At 43.0% G+C, this 21,609-nt stretch overlaps 2 protein-coding genes across 3 annotated transcripts in view; both read right to left on the bottom strand.

Moving 5' to 3' along the window:
* Positions 1 to 40: 40 nt before the first annotated feature.
* LOC134083281 (palmitoyltransferase ZDHHC11-like) lies at positions 41 to 19,258 on the bottom strand. 2 transcript variants are annotated; one of them, XM_062539538.1, is made up of 7 exons: positions 19,221 to 19,258; positions 18,681 to 18,842; positions 7,660 to 7,805; positions 7,075 to 7,240; positions 1,308 to 1,531; positions 338 to 513; positions 41 to 183 (listed from the first exon to the last, which is right to left on the bottom strand). In XM_062539538.1, exons 5-7 carry the CDS (start codon positions 1,527 to 1,529, stop codon positions 78 to 80), a joined length of 504 nt encoding a protein of 167 aa, XP_062395522.1. In that variant the 5' UTR covers positions 1,530 to 1,531; positions 7,075 to 7,240; positions 7,660 to 7,805; positions 18,681 to 18,842; positions 19,221 to 19,258; the 3' UTR covers positions 41 to 77. The 2 variants fall into 2 exon arrangements, with proteins under 2 accessions (XP_062395522.1, XP_062395523.1); XM_062539539.1 differs by lacking the exons at positions 7,075 to 7,240; positions 7,660 to 7,805; positions 18,681 to 18,842; positions 19,221 to 19,258 and having other exon boundaries at positions 1,308 to 2,432.
* LOC134083467 (uncharacterized) overlaps positions 4,764 to 21,609 on the bottom strand; it is a 39,477-nt gene continuing 22,631 nt past the window's right edge. Inside the window, exons 7-11 of the mRNA XM_062539791.1 lie at positions 8,060 to 8,071; positions 7,660 to 7,665; positions 6,026 to 6,319; positions 5,900 to 5,925; positions 4,764 to 4,773 (exon numbers count right to left, since the gene is read on the bottom strand). Of these exons, the coding sequence (XP_062395775.1) occupies positions 4,764 to 4,773; positions 5,900 to 5,925; positions 6,026 to 6,319; positions 7,660 to 7,665; positions 8,060 to 8,071 (348 nt within the window). The remainder of the gene's footprint in view (positions 4,774 to 5,899; positions 5,926 to 6,025; positions 6,320 to 7,659; positions 7,666 to 8,059; positions 8,072 to 21,609) is intronic.

Here is a 21,609-nt window from a genome sequence, read left to right as displayed (position 1 = left end):
GAGGAACAAAACAGTGGTGCTGAAAGTGCCCTGATGGCAACCAAAGAAACACATTATACTCAAAGCCAAGTTTCCTCTTACCAATAGTTCCTCCTCCCCACACAATTATTCATATATTTGCAGTGGTGGTCAAAGTCTGTAACACATTTGTTGCAAGCCTTGCAGTGTTTAGCTCGAGGTCCCCTGCAGATAGCAAGCAACACAAAGGGGAGAGAAACAGCACAGAAGTAACATGGGGATGAGAATAATTCATGGTCATGCACAATCTTTGTGAAAATAAATCACTTTGAAAGTAGATAGAAAGTAAATAGACATCTGATGAGGACAGTACACTCACACGTCAATATCACAGATTTTACAGTGTAGGTCAAGGATGACATGTGCATGTTGGCTTTTGTCAAAGGTCGGCAAGGTAGAGGCGTAGTTTCTGGCGCGCACAATGGGTTCTGCTGGGTCTATCAACACAGCTGCAATGTGGGTAACCAGGTGAAGAACAAAGAAAAATCCAAGATGCTGTGTAGATTGAAGTCAAGGTAAAATTCACTTGGGAAGAGAGTGATCACAGATAAGCTTCTGATTATTGTCTGACATTTGACCTCAGACAGAGAAGAAAACAGGCAAGGCCCAGCACTGCTTACGAAAACCTCATAGAGTGTAGAGTGCAGTCAGCTCTCCATGAAACACCCATGTGCCCACCAATGCTCTAGTGTGCACACTGACAGCCCTGACGTCAAGAGCCTATCAACCCCCCAGCATGCCACAGCAAGGCTGTGTGTGCGGTGGCCGTCTGGGAAAACGAGGCTCCTGGAGGCACAGCCAGCACAGCTGCCCTGACTCCCTGCCAGCCACGCATCAGACCTCTGCTCTCATCTCAGCCACGGCCAACGCCATCCGCACGCTCTCAACGCCATGGGCCGAGAGCGCAACACAAAACATTCCTATTCAGATGTGAGGATGATCTTTAGGGACTGCGAGCAGACAAACCAGTACTTTGATAGCTTGGTGCAGCCAGCATCACCAGCCTTCGTGTTGAAATGCCAAATCCAATCAAAATGGAGATGCTTAGAAACTACAAGTGAGCGTTGAAATGTACAGAAAACTGACTAGTGTTGGTGACTGACGATGGTGAAGGATTAGACTACAGTTATATTTCTGCAAGACACGCTGTCCTACCCTTTTACATATGCAATGGTGAAAATAGGAAGATGAACACGGAACTGATCACACGCACCTGTCCACCCTAAGACATCCTAAGTTGCTTTCAAAGCTCATGCATCTAGGCACTCACCGTACACAGTAAAGGATACACCATAGGCCAACGAGTCCCATGGGGAGGGCAGCAGTGGGATGTAGATCCCAAATCCGACAACAACCAAGTAAATGTAGGTGAAGTAGGAAACCAGCTGCTGGGGGGTGGGTCGCGCTGACCAGCCGTTGCGGCGCGAGTGTGGTGCAGGGGTCACCGGTTCATTGCAGCTGCTCCCGGGGGCCGGCTCGGTCCGCCTCAGGTGCTGATCGCAGCACCTCATATCTGAAGGGAGGGAAAGGGTTGAGGTTAGGGTGAGCTGTGAAAGCCAGAGTTAATACATTTGTTCCTCAATGAATGTGTCCCTACTTAAGAGTCAGCAGGAGTAGCCTACAAATGAACACAAGTAGGTTAAAAAAAAAGCTCAACAGATGGAAAATCTAGTAGTTTACCAGAAGTATTTTCTTGAAGCTCGAGAAAATCACGTGAGATCGTGCAGAATGAAAGACGGTTGCCTTGTAAATTAACTCTCACTGTGATGGTGACACCATAAACGCAGCTTTGCGTATGGCCACTGACGGCGACGATGCCCTTCGAAACCACCTAACTTTATTATGGCCAGAAATTAATAAGATGTATGAGCGAAAGTCTAAATAGGTTACAGGCTTCCGCTACTCTTGAAAACTATGAGGCTTGGCCATATTAAATGTTACCTACGTTATGTGGAAGGCGTTACATCGTTGACAGAAGCATGCTCACTAACATCTGCATTGGCGTGATCGTAGGCAGGCTAAACATTGTTAAGGTGGCGCGATAGTCATTAAAAAATGCAAGATTCACAGTGATATGTCAATGAATAATAATTAATTCTAAAATTAGATCAAATAGGCATTTTTATCCAATTCGTTTCGGTTCTCGGGAAGGTTTTTGCGCTATTTGCGCTCTACAGCCGCACTGTTAGCCTATATGAATTCCTTCAATGTTCCTAAGACACTCCTCAGTTAATTGGTTGGCATTATTGTTTATGGCTCGGTCCGAACCACATATATTTGCTTCCCATAATTTACAGAGCCAGGACTGTTTAGCCGATGAACTTGGGCGTATTTACGCAAACGATGAACGGACAAGAACACAATGGATATTCAAAGGGCACCTACCTTTACCAGTGTTCAGCAGCGACCACTTATAAAGGCACACTTACTTCGTTAGACTCGCAATTCTTCTATGCTGAATGCACCTTTCCATTATTTCAGGTTACCATAAATAGTTTGGCAGGTGACTTATTTTCAGACTGAAGATTTTCAAACACGAGTGAAAGGCAAAGCAACTGAAGCTAACAAAGTTATTTAAAAAGGATGAAAAGAATAAAACGATAATTTCTAAACGTAGGAATGGCTGTTTGAAATTGGCAGTAGCCTATAGCCCTCTTTGCGCCACCGACATCTAGTTGACGAAGTTATCTCCTGGGGTTTTTCTGATAGCCTACTGAGCTGGAAACAGTTTAGTTGGACACAAAACCGCAAGGTCCTCAAGGCGTTTTCTAGCCTACTAGTATGGTCAGAGGCCAAATATCTTTCCATTACCAACACAGAAGTTCTGCAATTTAAACCTTTAGTTTTTTCTTTCAATTATATCCATATGTATTATACCTTACCTATTCCTTGGATTTTGAATTGGATTTTCAGAGAAATTAATTGTTTACTGTATCTAAAACTGTTACTGTTAATAAAAGAATTACACAACACAATGGTCGAGTGAGGCGCATATGGCATAAAAAACGTCATAGATTAACAAATAAATGACGTTGAGTGACGTCACTAACGTCAGTGACGTTCGTGTGGATCAGAGCCATATAAATATATAATTTATATGGCTCTGGTGTGGATTAAATAGAAACCTTTCTTGGTTCTTTCGTGATGACATCACAGCGATTTCCTATTTCAGTTAATGTGCCTCTGAGTACACTCTTCCCCTACACGGAAATTCAAATTTGATGGAAATGTTCCCTTCACATGTGTAAACAAGTTACTGAAAACGTCCTAACACATGATAGATGCGATACAAAACGTGTTTTATCAGGGATTTACAGTGTAATTCAACAAAGGAGAGAGGTGTTACATATAAAAGGCCTATAAAAGGGGACACTTTTTCATTATTTTTTTTATTATCAATGCCTGCTAAAAAATAATGGAGAAAACACTGAATGATCAATCAAATGCTACACTACGTGCCTGTTTCCAAACAACACGGGTATGTTTCGGGCGGATAACATCGATGATTACACTGGAATTGTATCAGACTGCATTTGTAAGTGCATTGATGACGTTGTACCGCGAGTGACTGTACAAACTATTCCTAATCAAAAACCATGGGTGAATGGAGAGGTCTCTTCAGCATTCAAGGCCCGGACAGTAGCCTACCAGTCTGGTAACCCTAGTGAGTACAAAATAGCTCGTTATGAATTAAGAAAATCCATTAAATTGGCCAAGAGACAGTACAGAGAAAAAGTGGAGTCATATTACACAGGATCCAATACCAGGGATATGTGGAGTGGGCTAAGGACCATCACTGACTACAAAGGAAAGAACCACAGAGCAGATGCAACCTCAGTTTGTCTTGCAGAGGAGCTGAACTCTTTCTATGCCATGTTTGAGACACCCACCAGGTCAGAGGTACTGTTAGAGCAAGACTGCTGCCCTTTTCAGGTATCTGTGACAGATGTGTGTAAATCTTTCAGAAGAGTGAATGCACATAAAGCTCCAGGACCAGACAAAATCCCAGGGCGTGTTCTTAAGGGCTGTGCTTCTGAACTGGCAGAGGTATTCACAGACATCTTCAACCTCTCACTGCTACAGTCTGTAGTCCCCACATGCTTTAGGAGGGCCACCATCATCCCAGTCCCTAAGAAATCATCAGTGAGCTGTTTAAATGACTACCGCCCTGTCGCTCTGACCTCTGTTGTGATGAAGTGCTTTGAGAGGTTAGTCAAAGACCACATCACATCCTGCCTATCTACTGCATTAGACCCACTTCAGTTTGCTTATAGGTCTAACAGGTCTACAGATGATGCTGTAGCTTTGGCCTTGAATACTGCTCTCTCTCACTTGGATCAGAACAACACGTATGTACGGATGCTCTTTATCGACTTCAACACCATAATACCATCTAGGCTCATCATGAAACTGCAAGACCTGAACATCAGTCCCTCCATATGCAGCTGGATACTTAATTTCCTCACAGGCAGGCCACAGGCAGTACGGCTAGGTAACATCACCTCCTCCAGTCTAACACTCAGCACTGGTGCTCCACAGGGTTGTGTGTTAAGCCCTCTGTTGTACTCACTGTACATATATGACTGTGCAGCCACTGACAGCTCCAACACCATCATTAAGTTTGCTGATGACACCACCATAATCGGCTGCATCAAGAATGGTGATGAGTCTGCCTACAGAGAAGAGGTGGCAGCAGATAACCGTCTGCTGCTCAATGTAACAAAGACCAAGGAGCTGATAGTGGATTACAGGCGGCTGCAGGGAGAAGAACACACACCCATTCACATCGGGAGTGCAGCAGTGGAGAGAGTCAAAAGCTTCAGATTCCTGGGCATTAACATCAGTGAGGATCTGAGCTGGACACACCATATTGGTGTGATCACAAAGACAGCAAGACAGCGGCTCTTCTTTCTGCAACATCTGCGGAAATTTGGCATGGACCACAAAATATTGACCAACTTTTAACGCTGTACAACAGAGAGTATTCTGACTGGTGGCATAACAACATGGTATGGTAACAGCACTGCCCAGGATCGAAAAGCGCTACAAAGAGTTGTCAGATCAGCGCAGCGTATTACAAGGACTGAGTTACAATCCATCCAGGACATCTACAATCAGCGATGCAGAAGAAAGGCCAAGCGTATAGTTTCTGACCCCAGTCATCCCAGCCACCATCTCTTCACCCTCCTGCCTTCAGGCCGACGATACAAGAGCCTAAGGACCCGTACCAGCAGATACAAGGACAGTTTCTACCCTCAAGTCATCAGGATGCTGAACCGTCCTGGGAAACCCCCTTAAGATGGCACTTTTTTTTCCCTTCTTCTTCTTCTCTCTCTCTCTCTCTCTCTCTCTCGTATCTATTTATTTATTTTTCTCTCTAATTTATTTCTGTAGAATTACGTTGTTGGAATAATTCACGGAACAATCCACTGTATTTGGCTTTATTAGAGAACTGTCAAGTTAGACATCAGGAACACTACTAATCAACCTGTCGGTCACTCGCGCATTAATACTCTGCCCTGACTCATTCTCAGACTCTTAACACACCCACGATGTAACCATCCACTAACAAACTAGTACCATTACAACACATCTCCCTTTCTTTGAGTCTGTTAAGACATGCAGCACATTTCTAACAATTCTAGCAAAAGTTAAAACCATTCATAACATATTTGTCCACTTCAGTAACACATTAATTTCGGTAACACACTCTTTTCATTGTGAATGTCAAAACATATTCACCCTGGCACAACATTCTCTACATTGTGATACATTCCACAAATTGTCTCATGTCAACATAAAAGGATTCACATTTCTCTCTTTTTTTTTTGTATATACAAACCAAGTTACACATATTCTCCATATTGGTCTGGCGGTTTACCGTTCTACCACTGTGTCTTTGAGTCTCTGGAGACACAGGAGCACTGGCAGTGTGAGCAACAGTGGCTTGATCATCTTTGGAAGGTACGTCAGGTAAGTCAGTCGGTGTGTTATGATCCACTGGTACCTGTTCTTGTGGACGCGCCATTGGGGCCCATAGGATGGGTCTGAGGTGGTGCCTGTTCCTTCGGAGCTTTCCTTTCGCCATCTGTACGATGTATGACTGTGGTGTGCCGCACTTCTGCACCACTGACGCCGATTTAGTGTAGCCCTTCTCATTGTCAAGCTTTACTGCAACACTGGTCCCGGGCTGTAACTCGGGTAGGGGTCTGACCTTGTGCCTGGTGTCGTAGACTCTACTGTAGCGCAGTTTGGCGCAGTCGTCGGTTTGTCGCACCTTTTGAAGATCTGGCCATGCAGGCTGTAGGATAACCTCCGGGGTAGGAAGTGTGGAGCGGATTTGTCTGCCCAACATCAGCTGTGCGGGGCTTGCTCCTGTTGCCTGTAAGGGTGTTGCTCTAAAGGACAGCAATGCTAAAGCAGGGTCAGACTGTCTGAGGATCTGTTTAGCTGTTTGCACTGCTCTCTCTGCTTCCCATTGGTTTGTGCATAATGAGGACTTGTAGTTGTATGTCCCTGTCAAACACTGTCCCTGAGAATTGGGGTCCATTGTCAGTTATCAGTTCATTTGGGCAACCCCATCTTGCAAAGATACTTTTCAGACAACCAATGGTTGTATCAGCAGACATGTTAGTGAGGTGAGCAATTTCAATGTATCTTGAAAAATAACTTACCACTACTAAAAAGCAGTCCTTCTTTAACTGGCAAATGTCTGCTGCGACCTTCTCCCATGGGCGGCTCGGGAGTGGTGTACAGATCAGAGGATCTCTCCTCTGAGTTGGCTTGATCTCTTGGCATACCCTGCAGGTGCTGACTATCTCTTGAATGTTTTTGCTTATTCCTGGCCACCACACACTGCATTTAGCTCGCTCACGGCACTTCACAATGCCTTGGTGGCCATCGTGTATGTGTTCTAGTATCTCAGTTCTCATGCTCTGGGGAATGACCATCTTGTTGTTGTACAACACAAGCCCCACCGTGATACGGTGTGGTCACGGTGTGTGTAGAAGGCTTTTACCTTTATTGGCACACTGGCTGTGTGCTTGGGCCACCTACCAGTCACATAGTGTTTGAGCAGCTGCAGCTCTTCATCCTGGAATGTCGAGCTTGCTGGATGAGATGGGCCACGCCTCAGAAATGGCCTTCACATACGCCTCCAGCTCGCTGGTCAGCTCAGCAACATCCTGTGTTGTCTCCAGTTGAGGGTGTCTGGACAGGGTGTCTGTGTGACAAAGTGGATAGTTTGCTCTACATTGAAACATGTCGACTACGCCATCTGAGGCCCTTCCCCTCAGCATATTAATACTAGGACTGGTTATGGTATTACAAGCAACCAGACAACACAGGTTCGTGGTCACAGAAAACCAGAGGCATGTGTCCAAAAATAAACTGTCTTTATTATCATTTTAAAAACACAGGGAGTTGATTCTCTCCAGTCAACACCCTTGCCACTAAAGGCACTGACATAAACACATACACATACAACATGAAGGAGAGGTCACAGCCATCTCACTGAACAATACCAGTATGGAAGACACACATAAACACATACAAACACGTACATGCAGACACACCAGACTGTGCTGGACTAATTGCTGCGGGGAAGGGATAGGAAGAGCCAGGGACAGGGCTGGAGCTTACCCAGGGCTGAGGAGTATATCAGAGGGAGAGTCTAACAACACACCACACGTGAACAGGTCAACATCAAGTGTTCAGATACATCACAGCAGGAAAAGTGAAGGCACACCACCACCGAAATAGCCCATCACCCAGTTGGTCTGCAGCTCCTGTCCAGGAGAGAGGGAGAGATCCATGAAACTAGGCCTACTACTAATACACGCAATACACAGTCTGCATTCTCTCTGAGTTCGTCAATTCCCGAACATCATTCATGTCACAACCTCCTAGCCTACTTTTACAGGGGCTGTTAGTCTTCAACACACATCATAAATTGAAACGATACAACAAAACAGAATAAAACAAAACAGCAGCGTTCGGAACTCGAACCAAGAGCCTTGATGTTGCCGCTCCCTTGTGTTACCGCCGAGATCTGCTACACGAAGAATATACACAATTAAAACCCACAAGAGCAACACGTTAATTTGACGACAGTTAATTGCGACGTACCAACCAGGCGTCGGCTGTGTTGTGAGGCCCACGTTCTGCAATGTTGCCCATGTTATGGTCCTAAAACCCCAAAGTTTAAGTTACAACAAATACAGGACATGTCACTATTAACGCATAGGCTATTGCAATTACCTACCAGGAGTCACTGGATAACCAACTCGCAGGAGGCCACATAGCACACGGAAATCCTGCGGTGGAGGCCGGAGTCAGGTAGACAACCAAGGTTGTTCTGCTAGGAGTCCTACAGTAGGACGTAGGCTATCAAAATAAAAGTCAGACTTTATAGCCGCTTCCATCTACGGATTGGCTCTGGGCAATTGGAGGTGAGCCACTCAGAAGGGCACTGCTGAGCTAACTAAAGGGGCATGGACCTAGTCCTGTTACATCCGCAATAACCAACTGTTTCCCTGGAACATACTCAGCTGTAGGGTTATACCGCATCATGCGCAGCAACAGTCTCTGACATCTAATCGGCACTGTATCAATGTCTATCAATCACTCCGTAACATGAATGTGTCAAGACCATACAAGTATGCCCGGACTGCAACGAGACATTCTTTTTCTATCTGCGCATAGCGCTTTTCCACATCAGTCATAGTCCGGGAGCAGTAAGCTACTGGTCTTAACTCATTCACTGCCATTGACGTCTTTAAACGTCAATTTAGACACATACTTGTAAACAGACTGTACTAGCGATCCGAACCGCTAGATGGCAGCAGTGCCATTTGGATGATTAGTATCTGCCTAGAATGCACATGCAGAGACATACACAACAAGCAAACACACTGAAGATCGACCACAGTGGATCTAGTTTGCACGCGATGCAGGGAATAAATATGCTTACTTCTTACATCAAGGATGGAAAACACGTGAAAGGTATGATACATTTACATTGGATATTGCTATATAGACTAACAACAACTTTGGTAGTGCTAGCTTGCTAAGTCTACCGTCCTGTTCAGAGTCTATAGCGACCATCAGAGTCCCTAGCAACCTTGACGAGACTGACGAGATAACAGTGCAATCGTGGTTGACATACTACTGAAACGCTAACGTTAAAAAGTTGATTTTCACAAAAAAAACGTTTTCTCCATGTTTTGGTCAAAAACATGTTCTACTGACGATTACTAAAGAACAAAAAACGATAGAAACAAACCGTTTTTCCTGGTGAAAGAAGAGAGTCTACTCTTTCATTTGGTACCTTCGGTGTTTACATAGCCATAAAGCTCACCGTTCGGTGGATCTTGGAAAAACAGTCAAAATGCTGTAAAACGTCTGGCAGTATGGAGCGCTCTGCACTGAAAATCGCTGGCAGCCAATGAGTTATTAATTGTCCATCATGTGACAGCAATAGGACCCCACCCAGCCCATAGCTGCTTGCATCAGCACTAACTACACTGTCTCTTGTAAGTGAGACCCGGGATGTAAATTTGAATGCATTTTTCATTTCACTCAATTATTTTGGCTTAGTAGGGCTTCATAAACATACAAAAAAATGTCACCTCTGTACATCAAGTAGTTTTTGAGGAAAACGATGACCTCGTTTGAGGACATTGGGTCTCTATTACCATAAAATACAATGAGATTGCCAATCCAGAAAGAATGTGAATATTCATGCGTGTACTCCAAGCGCCTAAGATTCAACTTTTAAGAAAACAGTTTGTTTTTATTGAACAGAAATGTCCTGTTATTCATTTGGTTAAGTTTAGTGTTTATTTGTAAATGTTAGTTTTGTGTATGGGTCACACCCATGTAGAGAGAAGTCTATCCACAATGAATTGAAGCGAAACAGTTCTGCTCTATTTGTTTCTTATTTGTTTATTTATTTATTTTTGTAATTCCTTAAATGGATTTATTTATTCAGGCTACTCTATTATGTCTATGTCCACACTTTCACTTTCATTATTGCTTTACAGTAGTTTGATATGGCCAATGAACGACAATTTTCAATGTAATATGTAGCCTAAAAATGAAATTATGCGTACATTTCAGTCCCGATGTCCTCGTACGAGGACATGAAAGTTTAACACGTCCTGGTCTGTTTCCAATGATCGAGATGGGGGAAACTTGATGCCATATCATACTACAACTGTTCACAAACATCTACAAAAAATGTTTAATGTCATAACGTTCACTGGTACGTTACCATGACGATAGTTCTCACGCGTATGCCGGCAAAGCGTGACGCCATATTGCTTTTTCCCAAAACATTGTATTGTGTGTCTGATAACACTAGAGGGTAAAATGAAGTGTCCACATATGAGGACAACAGGTTTTTATTCAGAAAAAGTAAGCACAAGGTAAAGCAGAGCCTAAATGTAATGTCCTCATACGAGGACGCAGGGTCTCAGGAGGCTAATATCAAAGAAGGCTAACACAGGGGCCTCTGTAACAAGCTGTTTCACCCTCTTAAAGGCCTCCTCTTGGGCCGGACCCCATACCCACATTAGCCGTGTTCAAGTTCAACTCCAAATGACCTTTTCAGGCATGCAAACTGGTCAGGGGTGAAAAAGGTGAGACTCTTCTCCGAACCCCCCCCCCCCCCCCGAAAAAAAAAACAAAACAAAAAAAAAAGGAAACAAATCTTCCAAAGTGTGAGGGACCCACTTTCTTTCTTTCTTACTATCTCTCTCTTTCTCTGTGCTTATGTACTTATTATGTACTTATTACACATTTCTGATGATTTCATAGGCCTAATGGACACTTAAACTATCAGAATAAGGAAAAGTCTGAATATTTGTTGGACCAAACCAGGTAATCAATAATCTTGCTTGAGACACACACTATTTCAAACTAATATAATTATATAAAATATAGGGTAGATATAGGCTTTAATTTTTCAAATTGTTTTAAAACGTTTTAATATGCAGCCTAGGCTACAACAGATTGTGGTTTTTAGGCTATATTGTGCTAGTGTGTTTAACCAACCAATAAAGTTAACTGTCTTCATATAAACTGTAGGCTACCTGTAGGCACAGACTAGGCTACTGATCAGGGTCCTCCTGTAACTCGACAATCATGTAAATTTAATTTACGCATGGCTTATGAACTCGTAATAATCCGGGTGTTACTGAAAATTGTTGCAAGTCACACACATAACTCAAACGGTTACGTGCGTTACGTGTGCTCTGAAGCAGTCGCCACTTTTTTTGGCTACGTTACGAATCATTTGAGTTGCATATCTTTTGCGTAGGCTTTGCGTAAGGTCTATGCGCAGTGTGCTTCGAGTAACAGGGCCCACTTTTCTTAAAGACAGCATTATCATGTCAATCAACTACGTCTCTGGACAAAACGAATCAGCCCAGTTTATGAGCATTTAATTCAACTGTCACATTAGCCTTTGATATACTGATAAATTCTGCCTATTTGCTTCACCTTTTGCCGATCTAGATGGTTCAATCTGCACCCATTCTTCATCAAAAAAACTCGTTATGTCTACATGTTTGTCTAATTTCGCTAACTTTCATCATTAGAAGAAAACAACCTATGCTACGTTGCTACACTAATCTCAGCGTCTTTTTCTAATAGAAGTTGAAAGTTTTAACTAGCCCACCTGTGAAATCCCTCGGCATCTCTTCTCGCCAGAATCACTATATTCCACCTGACATCTCAGACGCATCTATCTGCGCTCACAACAGAGGCTATACTTGGCGTGCGCTTTCTGTTCGCGTTGCGTCTTTGTCAACAATTAGCTTCCACTAATGTTTATTAAACGCATAGGGGCTACATTCACGCATCCCTTGCTGATCAGACACGTTTTAAATGCGGCTCTAGAAACACCTCAAGATGCGTTAGCGTCTTCGCATGATTTCTAAACTCAGTTGTAAATTCAATTCACCTTGACCCCCCCCCCCCCCCCCCCCTAAATATTTTCTCATCGGATCTGCACGAACCATGTAAGTCACCTATTTTTGATTCAAAACGGCGAATTTCGCCGAAAGGTGAGGAGTTTGCATGCCTGCCTTTTGCAGCAACGAGAGCTGCCGGTGGCAGCAGGGGAGGGGATACAAACGCTGCTATGAAGTTGTACACTCTCTACTTCCCGTAGTGTAGACTTGGCTAGACTTGACCATGTGACGAATCACGAGGCACGGACCCGCACGGACCCTTGTGGATATGAGGAGGCATCTAAACACCTGCACATACGTCAGGGATGTAAAAGCCAATAGGGAGGGAAAGTAATCTCATCGCCACCTGGTGGTTGCGTTCCTAGAGGCTAGCGGGAGAGGATGGGATTTTCTTTTAGAAAAAATATATCTCGGCCCACGATCGGAAGTTAGTTAAATGCCTTCAATATGCTATCCATGTAGGTCAGCTCTATTGCTTCTAGTGGTCATACTTTATTTTTTAGGATCAGTTTAATTGTTTTGAGTTTGTTTGTAACATGGTGATAACGAACTACAGTAGCTAGCTACAGTAGCATTTGACGTCACCAGTTTGGGCGCTCCATCTCCAACTGATCAAAACGGCAATTTGCTTAACTTGCTTATCATATTTTTGTAATAACAGAGAGCGATGTAAACCGCGTGGTAATTACCTTTATGTTGGGATAACTTGTGTTGTGTTCCTACTCACACAAGAGCTGGCAGTAAGTGTGATTGTCTACTAACTAACCAACTAGCTAACAGGCTAATAAACAAACCATGCTAGGTGAGTAACGTCGTCGAAGGGTGTCACGTCACTTGAAGTTGTAGTCCATTTATGAAATGAAACGAGCAATTACGGTTTTTTTAAATAAGGCGAAATAGAGTCTGATATTTTCACAGTTAGTAGATTATTACAGTATGCCGACTGAAAAATATTTTTGGTGGATAAGATCGCTGGTATAGCTGCGTGGTATTTTTTTTAAAAGTCGGTCTATGGGACTTAACATTGGAGCTGCTCTTCGATAGGAACGCAACCACTTGGGGCGCTGGTTTTCACTTCCCTCCCTATTAGGGCAAAGACCTGACGTCATGAAGGCAGGGTCTAGGCTCCGCTGCTCTCCGCAGTACCTCCAGACCGGCTGCTCTTTTGCGGAGCAGCCGCCTGGCCACGCCTTGCTCCCGCGATAAGTTGAGGCCATGTGATACCGACTGCCGAGTCGAAAACAAGCCCATCTAGACCATCGTGGACAGATTTTTAACCACGTGCATCTTGTGCTGCGCAGTTTTTGTGCTGCGCAGCCAACTTGAACGCGTCTATTACCTCAGTCTTGAGCAGGTCAGTCATTGGCTTGGTGACATCTGACAGGTGTGGGAGATACCTGCCAAGGTAGTGAATCATACCCAGGATTCTTCTGAGCTCGTGCACATTGTTGGGTGGTTGCAGCTGTAATGGCTTGGATTTTGGTTAGTGCTAGATCAGATCAGCCGGACGGATGGACAATGGGATTCTGGAATGGGGCGTACCTCGGCTTACGTTCTGTTCTACTATGGGGCTTACGTTCTTTTCTACTATGGGGCGGACCTTCTGGGCTGGGGCGGACGTTCTAGGCTGCAGCTGGACGGTCGTGGGACGTTCTGGGCGGGCGCACCTATGCGCTGAACTTTAAAACACCGGGGCGAAAGACAGCTGAGACTAGACTTTGAAACAGCAAAAACAAATGAATACATTTAACGTAGCTGACGTGGAGAGCTTTATAAACCGACTGGAGGAAGAGTCAAAAAGTAAATACATCACGTATTCCGTGGATCGCAATTTCAATGACAAAGGTAAAAAAAAATGTAGCCTAATAATGCGATAAAGTGAATGTGGACGGCTGGATGTTGTTAAAGAAAGTCTCGTAGACTAGCCCATCGTAACCATATGATCTTAACTAATGTTATTCTTGATAGGCCTAACCCACAAATGAGTTGGATCGATTTCGAAAGACGTTTGACAAGCAGAATTTGTTGTTATACAGACTGGTCACCTTTACCTGTCAACCGGGTGTACTGGCAATGGTCTGGCAGCTCTGATAGGCCAGCCATTGATTACACGGGGACCCCATTCATGTTTGTGGGGTCTAAAAGACTTGTGTGCCACCAAGGCAAAGACCTCTGCGTGGCACAAAAGAAGAGATATGTGGAGGAGAAGTCCAAAAAGATGGTGAGTAGCCAGCCGTAGCATAGGCTACACTATCATCTAAATTTCCCTGTCTGTGTGCGTATTGTGTGTAGCCTGTGTAACCTGAGGAAGGAATGCATAAACCTCACTAAACAAATCATGGACAAAATTTACATCACTGAGGATCAAGACTGCCTAGGACCTTTCCTTAAAATCGAAAGACTTCTTGATAGGTATCTCACCTAGTCAGAACTTAGCCAAACGTGTCTCACTCACCGGAGATTCCAATACACTGCAAACTCGACGAAATCACTATATTTCTTCACTCAAAGTTCAGCTTACGGTAGACTATAAACTTATGTGTAAAGCTAGATGTAAGTTACCGACTTTTCGTGAGTATTAAATTATTTATTTATTCGCAAATCCAGAAGCTCGGTCAGATGCACGTTGCAGGAACCATTTTGCTGGTAAAAAAAATGCCTTCTAGTATGGCGCTCTAGTCTTCCAACACATAGAGCGCCCTCCATAGGAAGTTACATGTCACTGCATCTAAATTAGTAGCCCTAATTCGCCCTTTTCACGCTATCAGACATTTTCCGTTTTGAAGCTTTACTATGGTATAAAATCCTCGCCAAAAGTTTTGTGTGTCTGTAGAAATATTTTGAGTTCGTAAACATGTTTTGTGCACCTGCAAAAATATTTTGTAGTTGTATTTTTTTTTTTGTGCATGTAAAAATTATCCGTACATCTGCAAATCCGTTTTGTCACTGAGTGGAAACAAGTTTTGTGAGTTTGCAAACGGTTTCTGCACGCACAGATTTTCCCTTTGCAAGTGCGTATCTGTTTTCTACAGACACGAAACAGATCTGCGGGTACGAAACGAATTTACAAGTGTGCAAAACTTTTACCAATCGCCAAAAGTCACGTGCATCGCCAAAAGTCGTGTGACCTAAACAGCCAATCACAGCACCGCTCACTGAACAGCTCACTTCCTTAATTCTCACAACACTCAAAGCAACTGTGTTCAGCTCTCTGTCAAGTTCGCTGCTCCTCCACCTAAATGGTAAGCAGGCATTTCTTTATCTAACGTTAATGTCTTATTGTGAAATTGTACTAAATTAAATTCTGGCATGTTTACAGTCTATGTGCATCCTGCTGTCTAACTTACAAACTCATTTTGTGCTTGTTGGGCCAACGTATGATAAGTAACATTATGCTAGCTAGCTAGGCTACTTGCTGTTGTCAAATCAATGTTCTATGTTAGTTATGGCCATGTGCCATTGTTTACTCTCATGATTGCCCCCAGCTTTGATGTCGATAATGCATCTTGCAGTCACTTTGTTTTGGCAATGATCGCCCTCTACTTTCTTGTCAGTATTGCATCTCGCTATGTGTTGGATTAATGTGCTGAATATGATATGGCAAGATAGGATAATATTCTTAGCTATGTGTTGGATTAATGTGCTGAATATGATATGGCATAATATTCAGCACTAATCCAACCTTTCAAAGTACCTTTCACTCCAGACTGTAGCTTAATTGAAGGATCAAAACAATGAGCAAGAAAACCTTCACCCAGTGGGGACCAGCTAGATAACTTACCTTTTAACCTGCTTGCTCTTACATTTGCAACTATTTTCTAGTCACCATCGTCAATTCACTTCACTTTACCCTAGCTGATTCCCCACCTGCTAACATTATAACAAAAGCAAGCAAAAACCCACTGGGAACAAGCAATGCACAGTGAACCTGTGGCAGCTAGCTAAGGTACAGTAAACATAGCACTACAGTACACATTGATGATCCCATGGGGACATAAAAAAAACGCTGGGTTATTTGGCTGATAGGCGAACTCTTATCTTATTTCATTATCTTCTTATCTCATCTTATCTTATCCATAACTAGCATACACTCAAGCTGGTTTCTCCTTTTTCTTCAGCGATCTGTAGTACATTGCCCTGACGCCTAGGGCTGGGCGATATGGCAAAAAAATTGATCACGATTATTTTTCCCATATTGAACGATCTCGATTTTTAATCACGATTTTTTTTATCTGACGCACTTTGCATCCGTCGGGCTCATAGGGTCAGGGCTCCAGACTAACTTTTTGCGTTGGTTGCACCGGTGCGCCTAGGTTTTTATTTTAGGTGCACCAGCACAAAATTTAGGTGCACCCACATTTTTCATTGCCTTTAACGCCAAAAGGACACCTTTTATTGCACTCCTTTCATATGTAAATAATGTGAATGATTTTTTAACAATAAGGCGTAGAAAAAGCTTGCCTTTATTTGAAACACAATATATAAGGAATATGCATATTCTTTATAAATAATTATATATCATATATATATATATATATATATACGTATATATATACACACATACACTGTATAATGCTTTCTACATAGGCCTACTGAAATTTCGGATATTCATGACATTCATGACTATTCATATTACAACTCCGCCTCTTTAATTCAGCTGTCGGCTTGAAGCCTCAAAATATTGTAAACAAAGTAGCATAGCATTAGTTGGCTAGCCTATTATACTGGTTGGACTGTTCAGTTTCCCCACGTGTGTTAAGTTTCAAGGGTTACATGTCGGCAGTCCGACATCCTGCCAGTCCGACATCCCTTTCGTCCGACATGCCGCTATTCAGACATGGTGTTATTCCAACATGCTGCCAATCCGACACATTTTAGTACCCCCATTCCGACAGTTTACAAATCCTATTTTTTTCCACGTCAATTTAACGGACCCTATGAGCCCGACGGACGCAAAGTGCGTCGAAAAACACACCCATTCTTCTCTGTTACATTGCTCCGCGATTATTAGTCACAGCGAGATGAGACCTATATTGCATGAAAGAGCTCAGAACCGGGGCTTTCCAACGAGACTAGACACGTGTCTGTACGATCAAGTATGAAAATAAAAATAAAATCATGAATTTAAATGAAAGTATCAGTCTATATTGCTCTGCGTTCACCCATGCAGCCACTGCTCTCGCTTGAATTACTCCGGGACCAGGCATCGCACAGACATAACACGCATATCAAATGAAAGAGGAGAAACAGAGCTTTCCATTGATACCAAACACATCGATCCTTTTGTGTTATAGAAACAGACGAAGTGACAAACAAATAAGAATCATATAGCTTCGGCTACCGCTACTTTCGTTTGATTTAGGCTACTCGTGAAACCGTGGTTAAAAAGATACGGCTTGCATGTCAGATAAAAGAGGAGAGCTAGAGCTATCCACAGATATCAAATACAACCTTCTAGGCCATAAAACAAACGAAGTGACAGCAAAATAATAACTTAATTTAGCCCCACTTAGTCCGCGAATAATGAGAAGAAAACTTGCCATGTCTATAGAACTGCTTTCACTTCCCCGAGTCGTGCACGCAACAGACACATAACCATATCAAGAAGTCTTCACAATGACATTTTAAATGTGAATCTTTATTATTTTACACAATTGGATATAGTTATGACATTAATAGCCTATTAATGACCTCATGTCGGAATGGCACGTTGTTTGAAAAAAAAAGTTAAATACCGCCACTGCGACCATGAAAAAAAAAAATGTCGGACTGGTGGGACTTTTTCCTATAAAGAGACATGCCTCCACTACGACAATTGGACGTCAATGTCGGAGTGCTGGTATGTCGGAATGAACGGCGGTAGCCAGTTTCAAGGTAGGCCAATACTTTTTCTCCTTGGGACAGGCCCTTTTGAGTCTTGGAGCTGGAAAACATTGAGATGATCAGTCAACTTGAATGCAAGAGTTTTAATAAAATTTGTGCAGTATGCTATGATGCTAACCGGATTTTAATTATGATTTCGCTAGTCGTCTTCTATAGGCCTACGTCATTGATTTCACGATTGTGAATGTACATGTCGATGGGGGGTGTTCATTAAGCGCGCCGCGCACTAGAGAGGGAGAGCGAGAGAAAGCGGTCCTAGGAGAGAGGGTTATATACAGTTTGGTAAAGTTGCACGCATAGTCTAGCAGCCACGTTTACATGGCAACTTGTGAAAGAAATATGCTTTCACCAGGCGCACCAGTGCGACCTAGAATTTTTTTCAGGCGCACTGTTGAAAATTTTGGGTGCATGCAGACAGTGCGGTGCCAGGAAAGCGGGTTGTGATGGTTGTCGTGCACTTTGCTGCAGCATGTTATGCACGTGATCGAGAAAGTATACCCACAGCTGATCACCGTGATCGAACTTAATTTGATCGCGATCACAAATCGAGATCGTATAATCGCCCAGCCCTACTGACGCCCACCTCTCCTGAATCCCAATCTTTTATAGAAACGGATATAATTTGTTTTGAATAACAATATTAGTATTTGATAACAAGCAAACATCGTGGTAAACACTAGCTGGTGCTTTTACTAGGTAGCGTTAGTCAAGCGCTAACGTTAGCCGTTATCATTATCAGATACTTACCATCATAGTTGTGAATGTACGAGGAAATGTACATTTTAAATCCCTTGTCCCTCTTACTCTTCGGGGTGCAGGGCAGGGCACCTACGATCCTGTGGACGTCGCTGACGCTCACTGCCGGTAAATCCGTAAGACATCGGGAAAGTGAAAAGTAAGCCCCCTTCCATTGAGAACAACGGAGTCTGTTTGTCCAATGTCCATTTCTTTTAGGTCTATGCTCACCTATCAGAATCAGAAGGAAAAAGATGATAGTTAGATCAATATGTTCAACTGATACGGAAGGCTACTTACAAGTGAAACTATAAATTATACACATAATAAAGTGTAACTTACTGATAACTAAGGCAAGCCTAATTATAAATGAGACATGTAACGTTAACCTAGCATGATGAACAGCCATAACTAACATAGAACATTGATTTGACAACAGCAAGTAGCCTAGCTAGCTAGCATAATGTTACTTATACGTTGGCCCAACAAGCACAAAATGAGTTTGTAAGTTAGACAGCAGGATGCACATAGACTGTAAACATGCCAGAATTTAATTTAGTACAATTTCACAATAAGACATTAACGTTAGATAAAGAAATGCCTGCTTACCATTTAGGTGGAGGAGCAGCGAACTTGACAGAGAGCTGAACACAGTTGCTTTGAGTGTTGTGAGAATTAAGGAAGTGAGCTGTTCAGTGAGCGGTGCTGTGATTGGCTGTTTAGGTCACACGACTTTTGGCGATGCACGTGACTTTTGGCGATTGGTAAAAGTTTTGCACACTTGTAAATTCGTTTCGTACCCGCAGATCTGTTTTGTGTCTGTAGAAAACAGATACGCACTTGCAAAGGGAAAATCTGTGCGTGCAGAAACCGTTTGCAAACTCACAAAACTTGTTTCCACTCAGTGACAAAACGGATTTGCAGATGTACGAATAATTTTTACATGCACAAAAAAAAATTACAACTACAAAATATTTTTGCAGGTGCACAAAACATGTTTACGAACTCAAAATATTTCTACAGACACACAAAACTTTTGGCGAGGATTTTATACCATACTTTACTGGGTATCAGTTCATCCGGCATAAGCAAAAGCTATGGTGATGCGGTTACAGTTCTTGAGGTAAGATTAATATTTCATGTGTATTTATTATCTTCATTTTCCTTGTTATCGTTGGCGATCATGGCCGTCACGTATCTGCCTTGATTTGAGAGTAAAGTCAGTAGCCTAATCCTTAATATATAGCAGCAACTTCAGCTAGCTTCAAGTTGGTTTGATAGTGGGTGCGTTAGCGTAAATCGCTATTAGCATGCTAGTCATTGCAAATGAATTGCCACTGATGTGTAATGACCGGGCAATTTCTGGATGCTTTAAAACCCTGACCAGCCAACGCGGTTCACTTGTTAAGACCCCGGGGATGGTGTTGTGGAGGAGAGGAGTCGAAATTTGAAGTATAAACATGCTTTAGACGTGTTCAGACCTATCGTGATTTTTGCAAGCTAAATACAATGCCCCTCTATTACAATATTTATGGTAAATGCACTCATGACAACCACCAAGCTATCCGCGTGCTGTGTCGTTGTAAATCATAAATAGCGGGGACCTTACAAAGCGTTCGTGAGTGTTGAGCCGACGGTTAACTTCAGAGGCAGATATGCAGTAATGTGACGTTCAATTCATTAGATAAAGGTATTGTTTTGAAGGTAGACTATGCCCCTTCGTGAAAACTTAATAACTATGATTTTGAAAATTTGAACAATGTGACTGATTTCGCCGTGGAAGGTCTACATCAAACCAACTTGCTAACATGTTAGCTAGCTGAAGTTGCTGCTATGTAGCCTATAGCACGGGTCTCCTAAACGTTAGGACTAACGTTAGGTTCCGTTATCGTTTGCACGACGTTTAAATGACGTTATGACTGTATATTACTGCTACCGGACGAACTAATACCCAGCTGTTGACATCACTTGGGAAAGGCCTATTTCATGAGGGTTAATCCAGCTGTCCCGGCTGCACCGTGATCTGAGCATAGACCTAAAAGAAATGGACAAACAGACTCCGTTGTTCTCAATGGAAGGGGGCTGAAACAAAATTCCGTTTACTTTCCGTCGTAGGCCTACTGCGCAGACTCGTAGTCACTTCGTGACGTTAGCCATCCTGCACATTGCTGTAACTCGATCGTCTGATAGATCGAAAACCTCTGAAATTGTTAACGTTCGTTTTTAATATTATTATTATGTTAACTTGCCTCTAGGTAATGCTTTACCCTATCAAACAGTAGGCTACCGTAGGCTACACGCATTTTCACTGATCTTGCGAATGACTTTCCGTCATGGTTTTCGTGCAGGCTCACTCAGCTTCTTATCCAAACATTACGGGGAATCTCCCCTCGAATGTTAGCTTCCCTACAACCGACATGCTAAAATACTTCTTTACGGGAAACCAACGTAATATACGGAGAAGAAGTGAATTAATTTTGCCTTCGCTTCGATACCCTATAGAATACACAGAAGCTATAAGGGAGACAAAGGGCACATGTTACATGAAGTTATGGGATCGCAAGAAAATCTGAAATCTATGGCAGTCCAAGGGAGTTAGCAGAGCGTTGATCACCAGCTCATTTTGTGTTTCTACTTCCGGGGATATGCCTGCCCCCTTGGATCTGAGTCTATCCCAACTTCAGCTTCGTCCGAGAAATCCCCTTGGGCGATAGGCCCTTTTCAAGTGATGTCAGCAGCTGGGTATCAGTTCGTCCGGTAGCAGTAATATACAGTCATAACGTCATTTAACTTTACTCTCAAATCAATGCAGCTACGAGAGCAATGATTGCAAACGATAACTGAACATAACGTTAGTCCTAACGTTTAGGAGACCCGTGCTATACATCGCAGCAACTTCAGCTAGCTAACATGTTAGCAAGTTGGTTTGATATTAACGGGAAAAAACGCTGCCTTCTAAGATATCTTACAGGGGAGCGAGGCATCGTGTCACGTCCGA

This window comes from Sardina pilchardus, chromosome 6 (assembly GCF_963854185.1).
Source record: "Sardina pilchardus chromosome 6, fSarPil1.1, whole genome shotgun sequence".
Lineage (NCBI taxonomy): Eukaryota > Metazoa > Chordata > Actinopteri > Clupeiformes > Clupeidae > Sardina > Sardina pilchardus.
The sequence above is the reverse complement of the archived record's forward strand: the minus strand, read 5'-3'. Positions and strand labels throughout refer to the sequence as shown.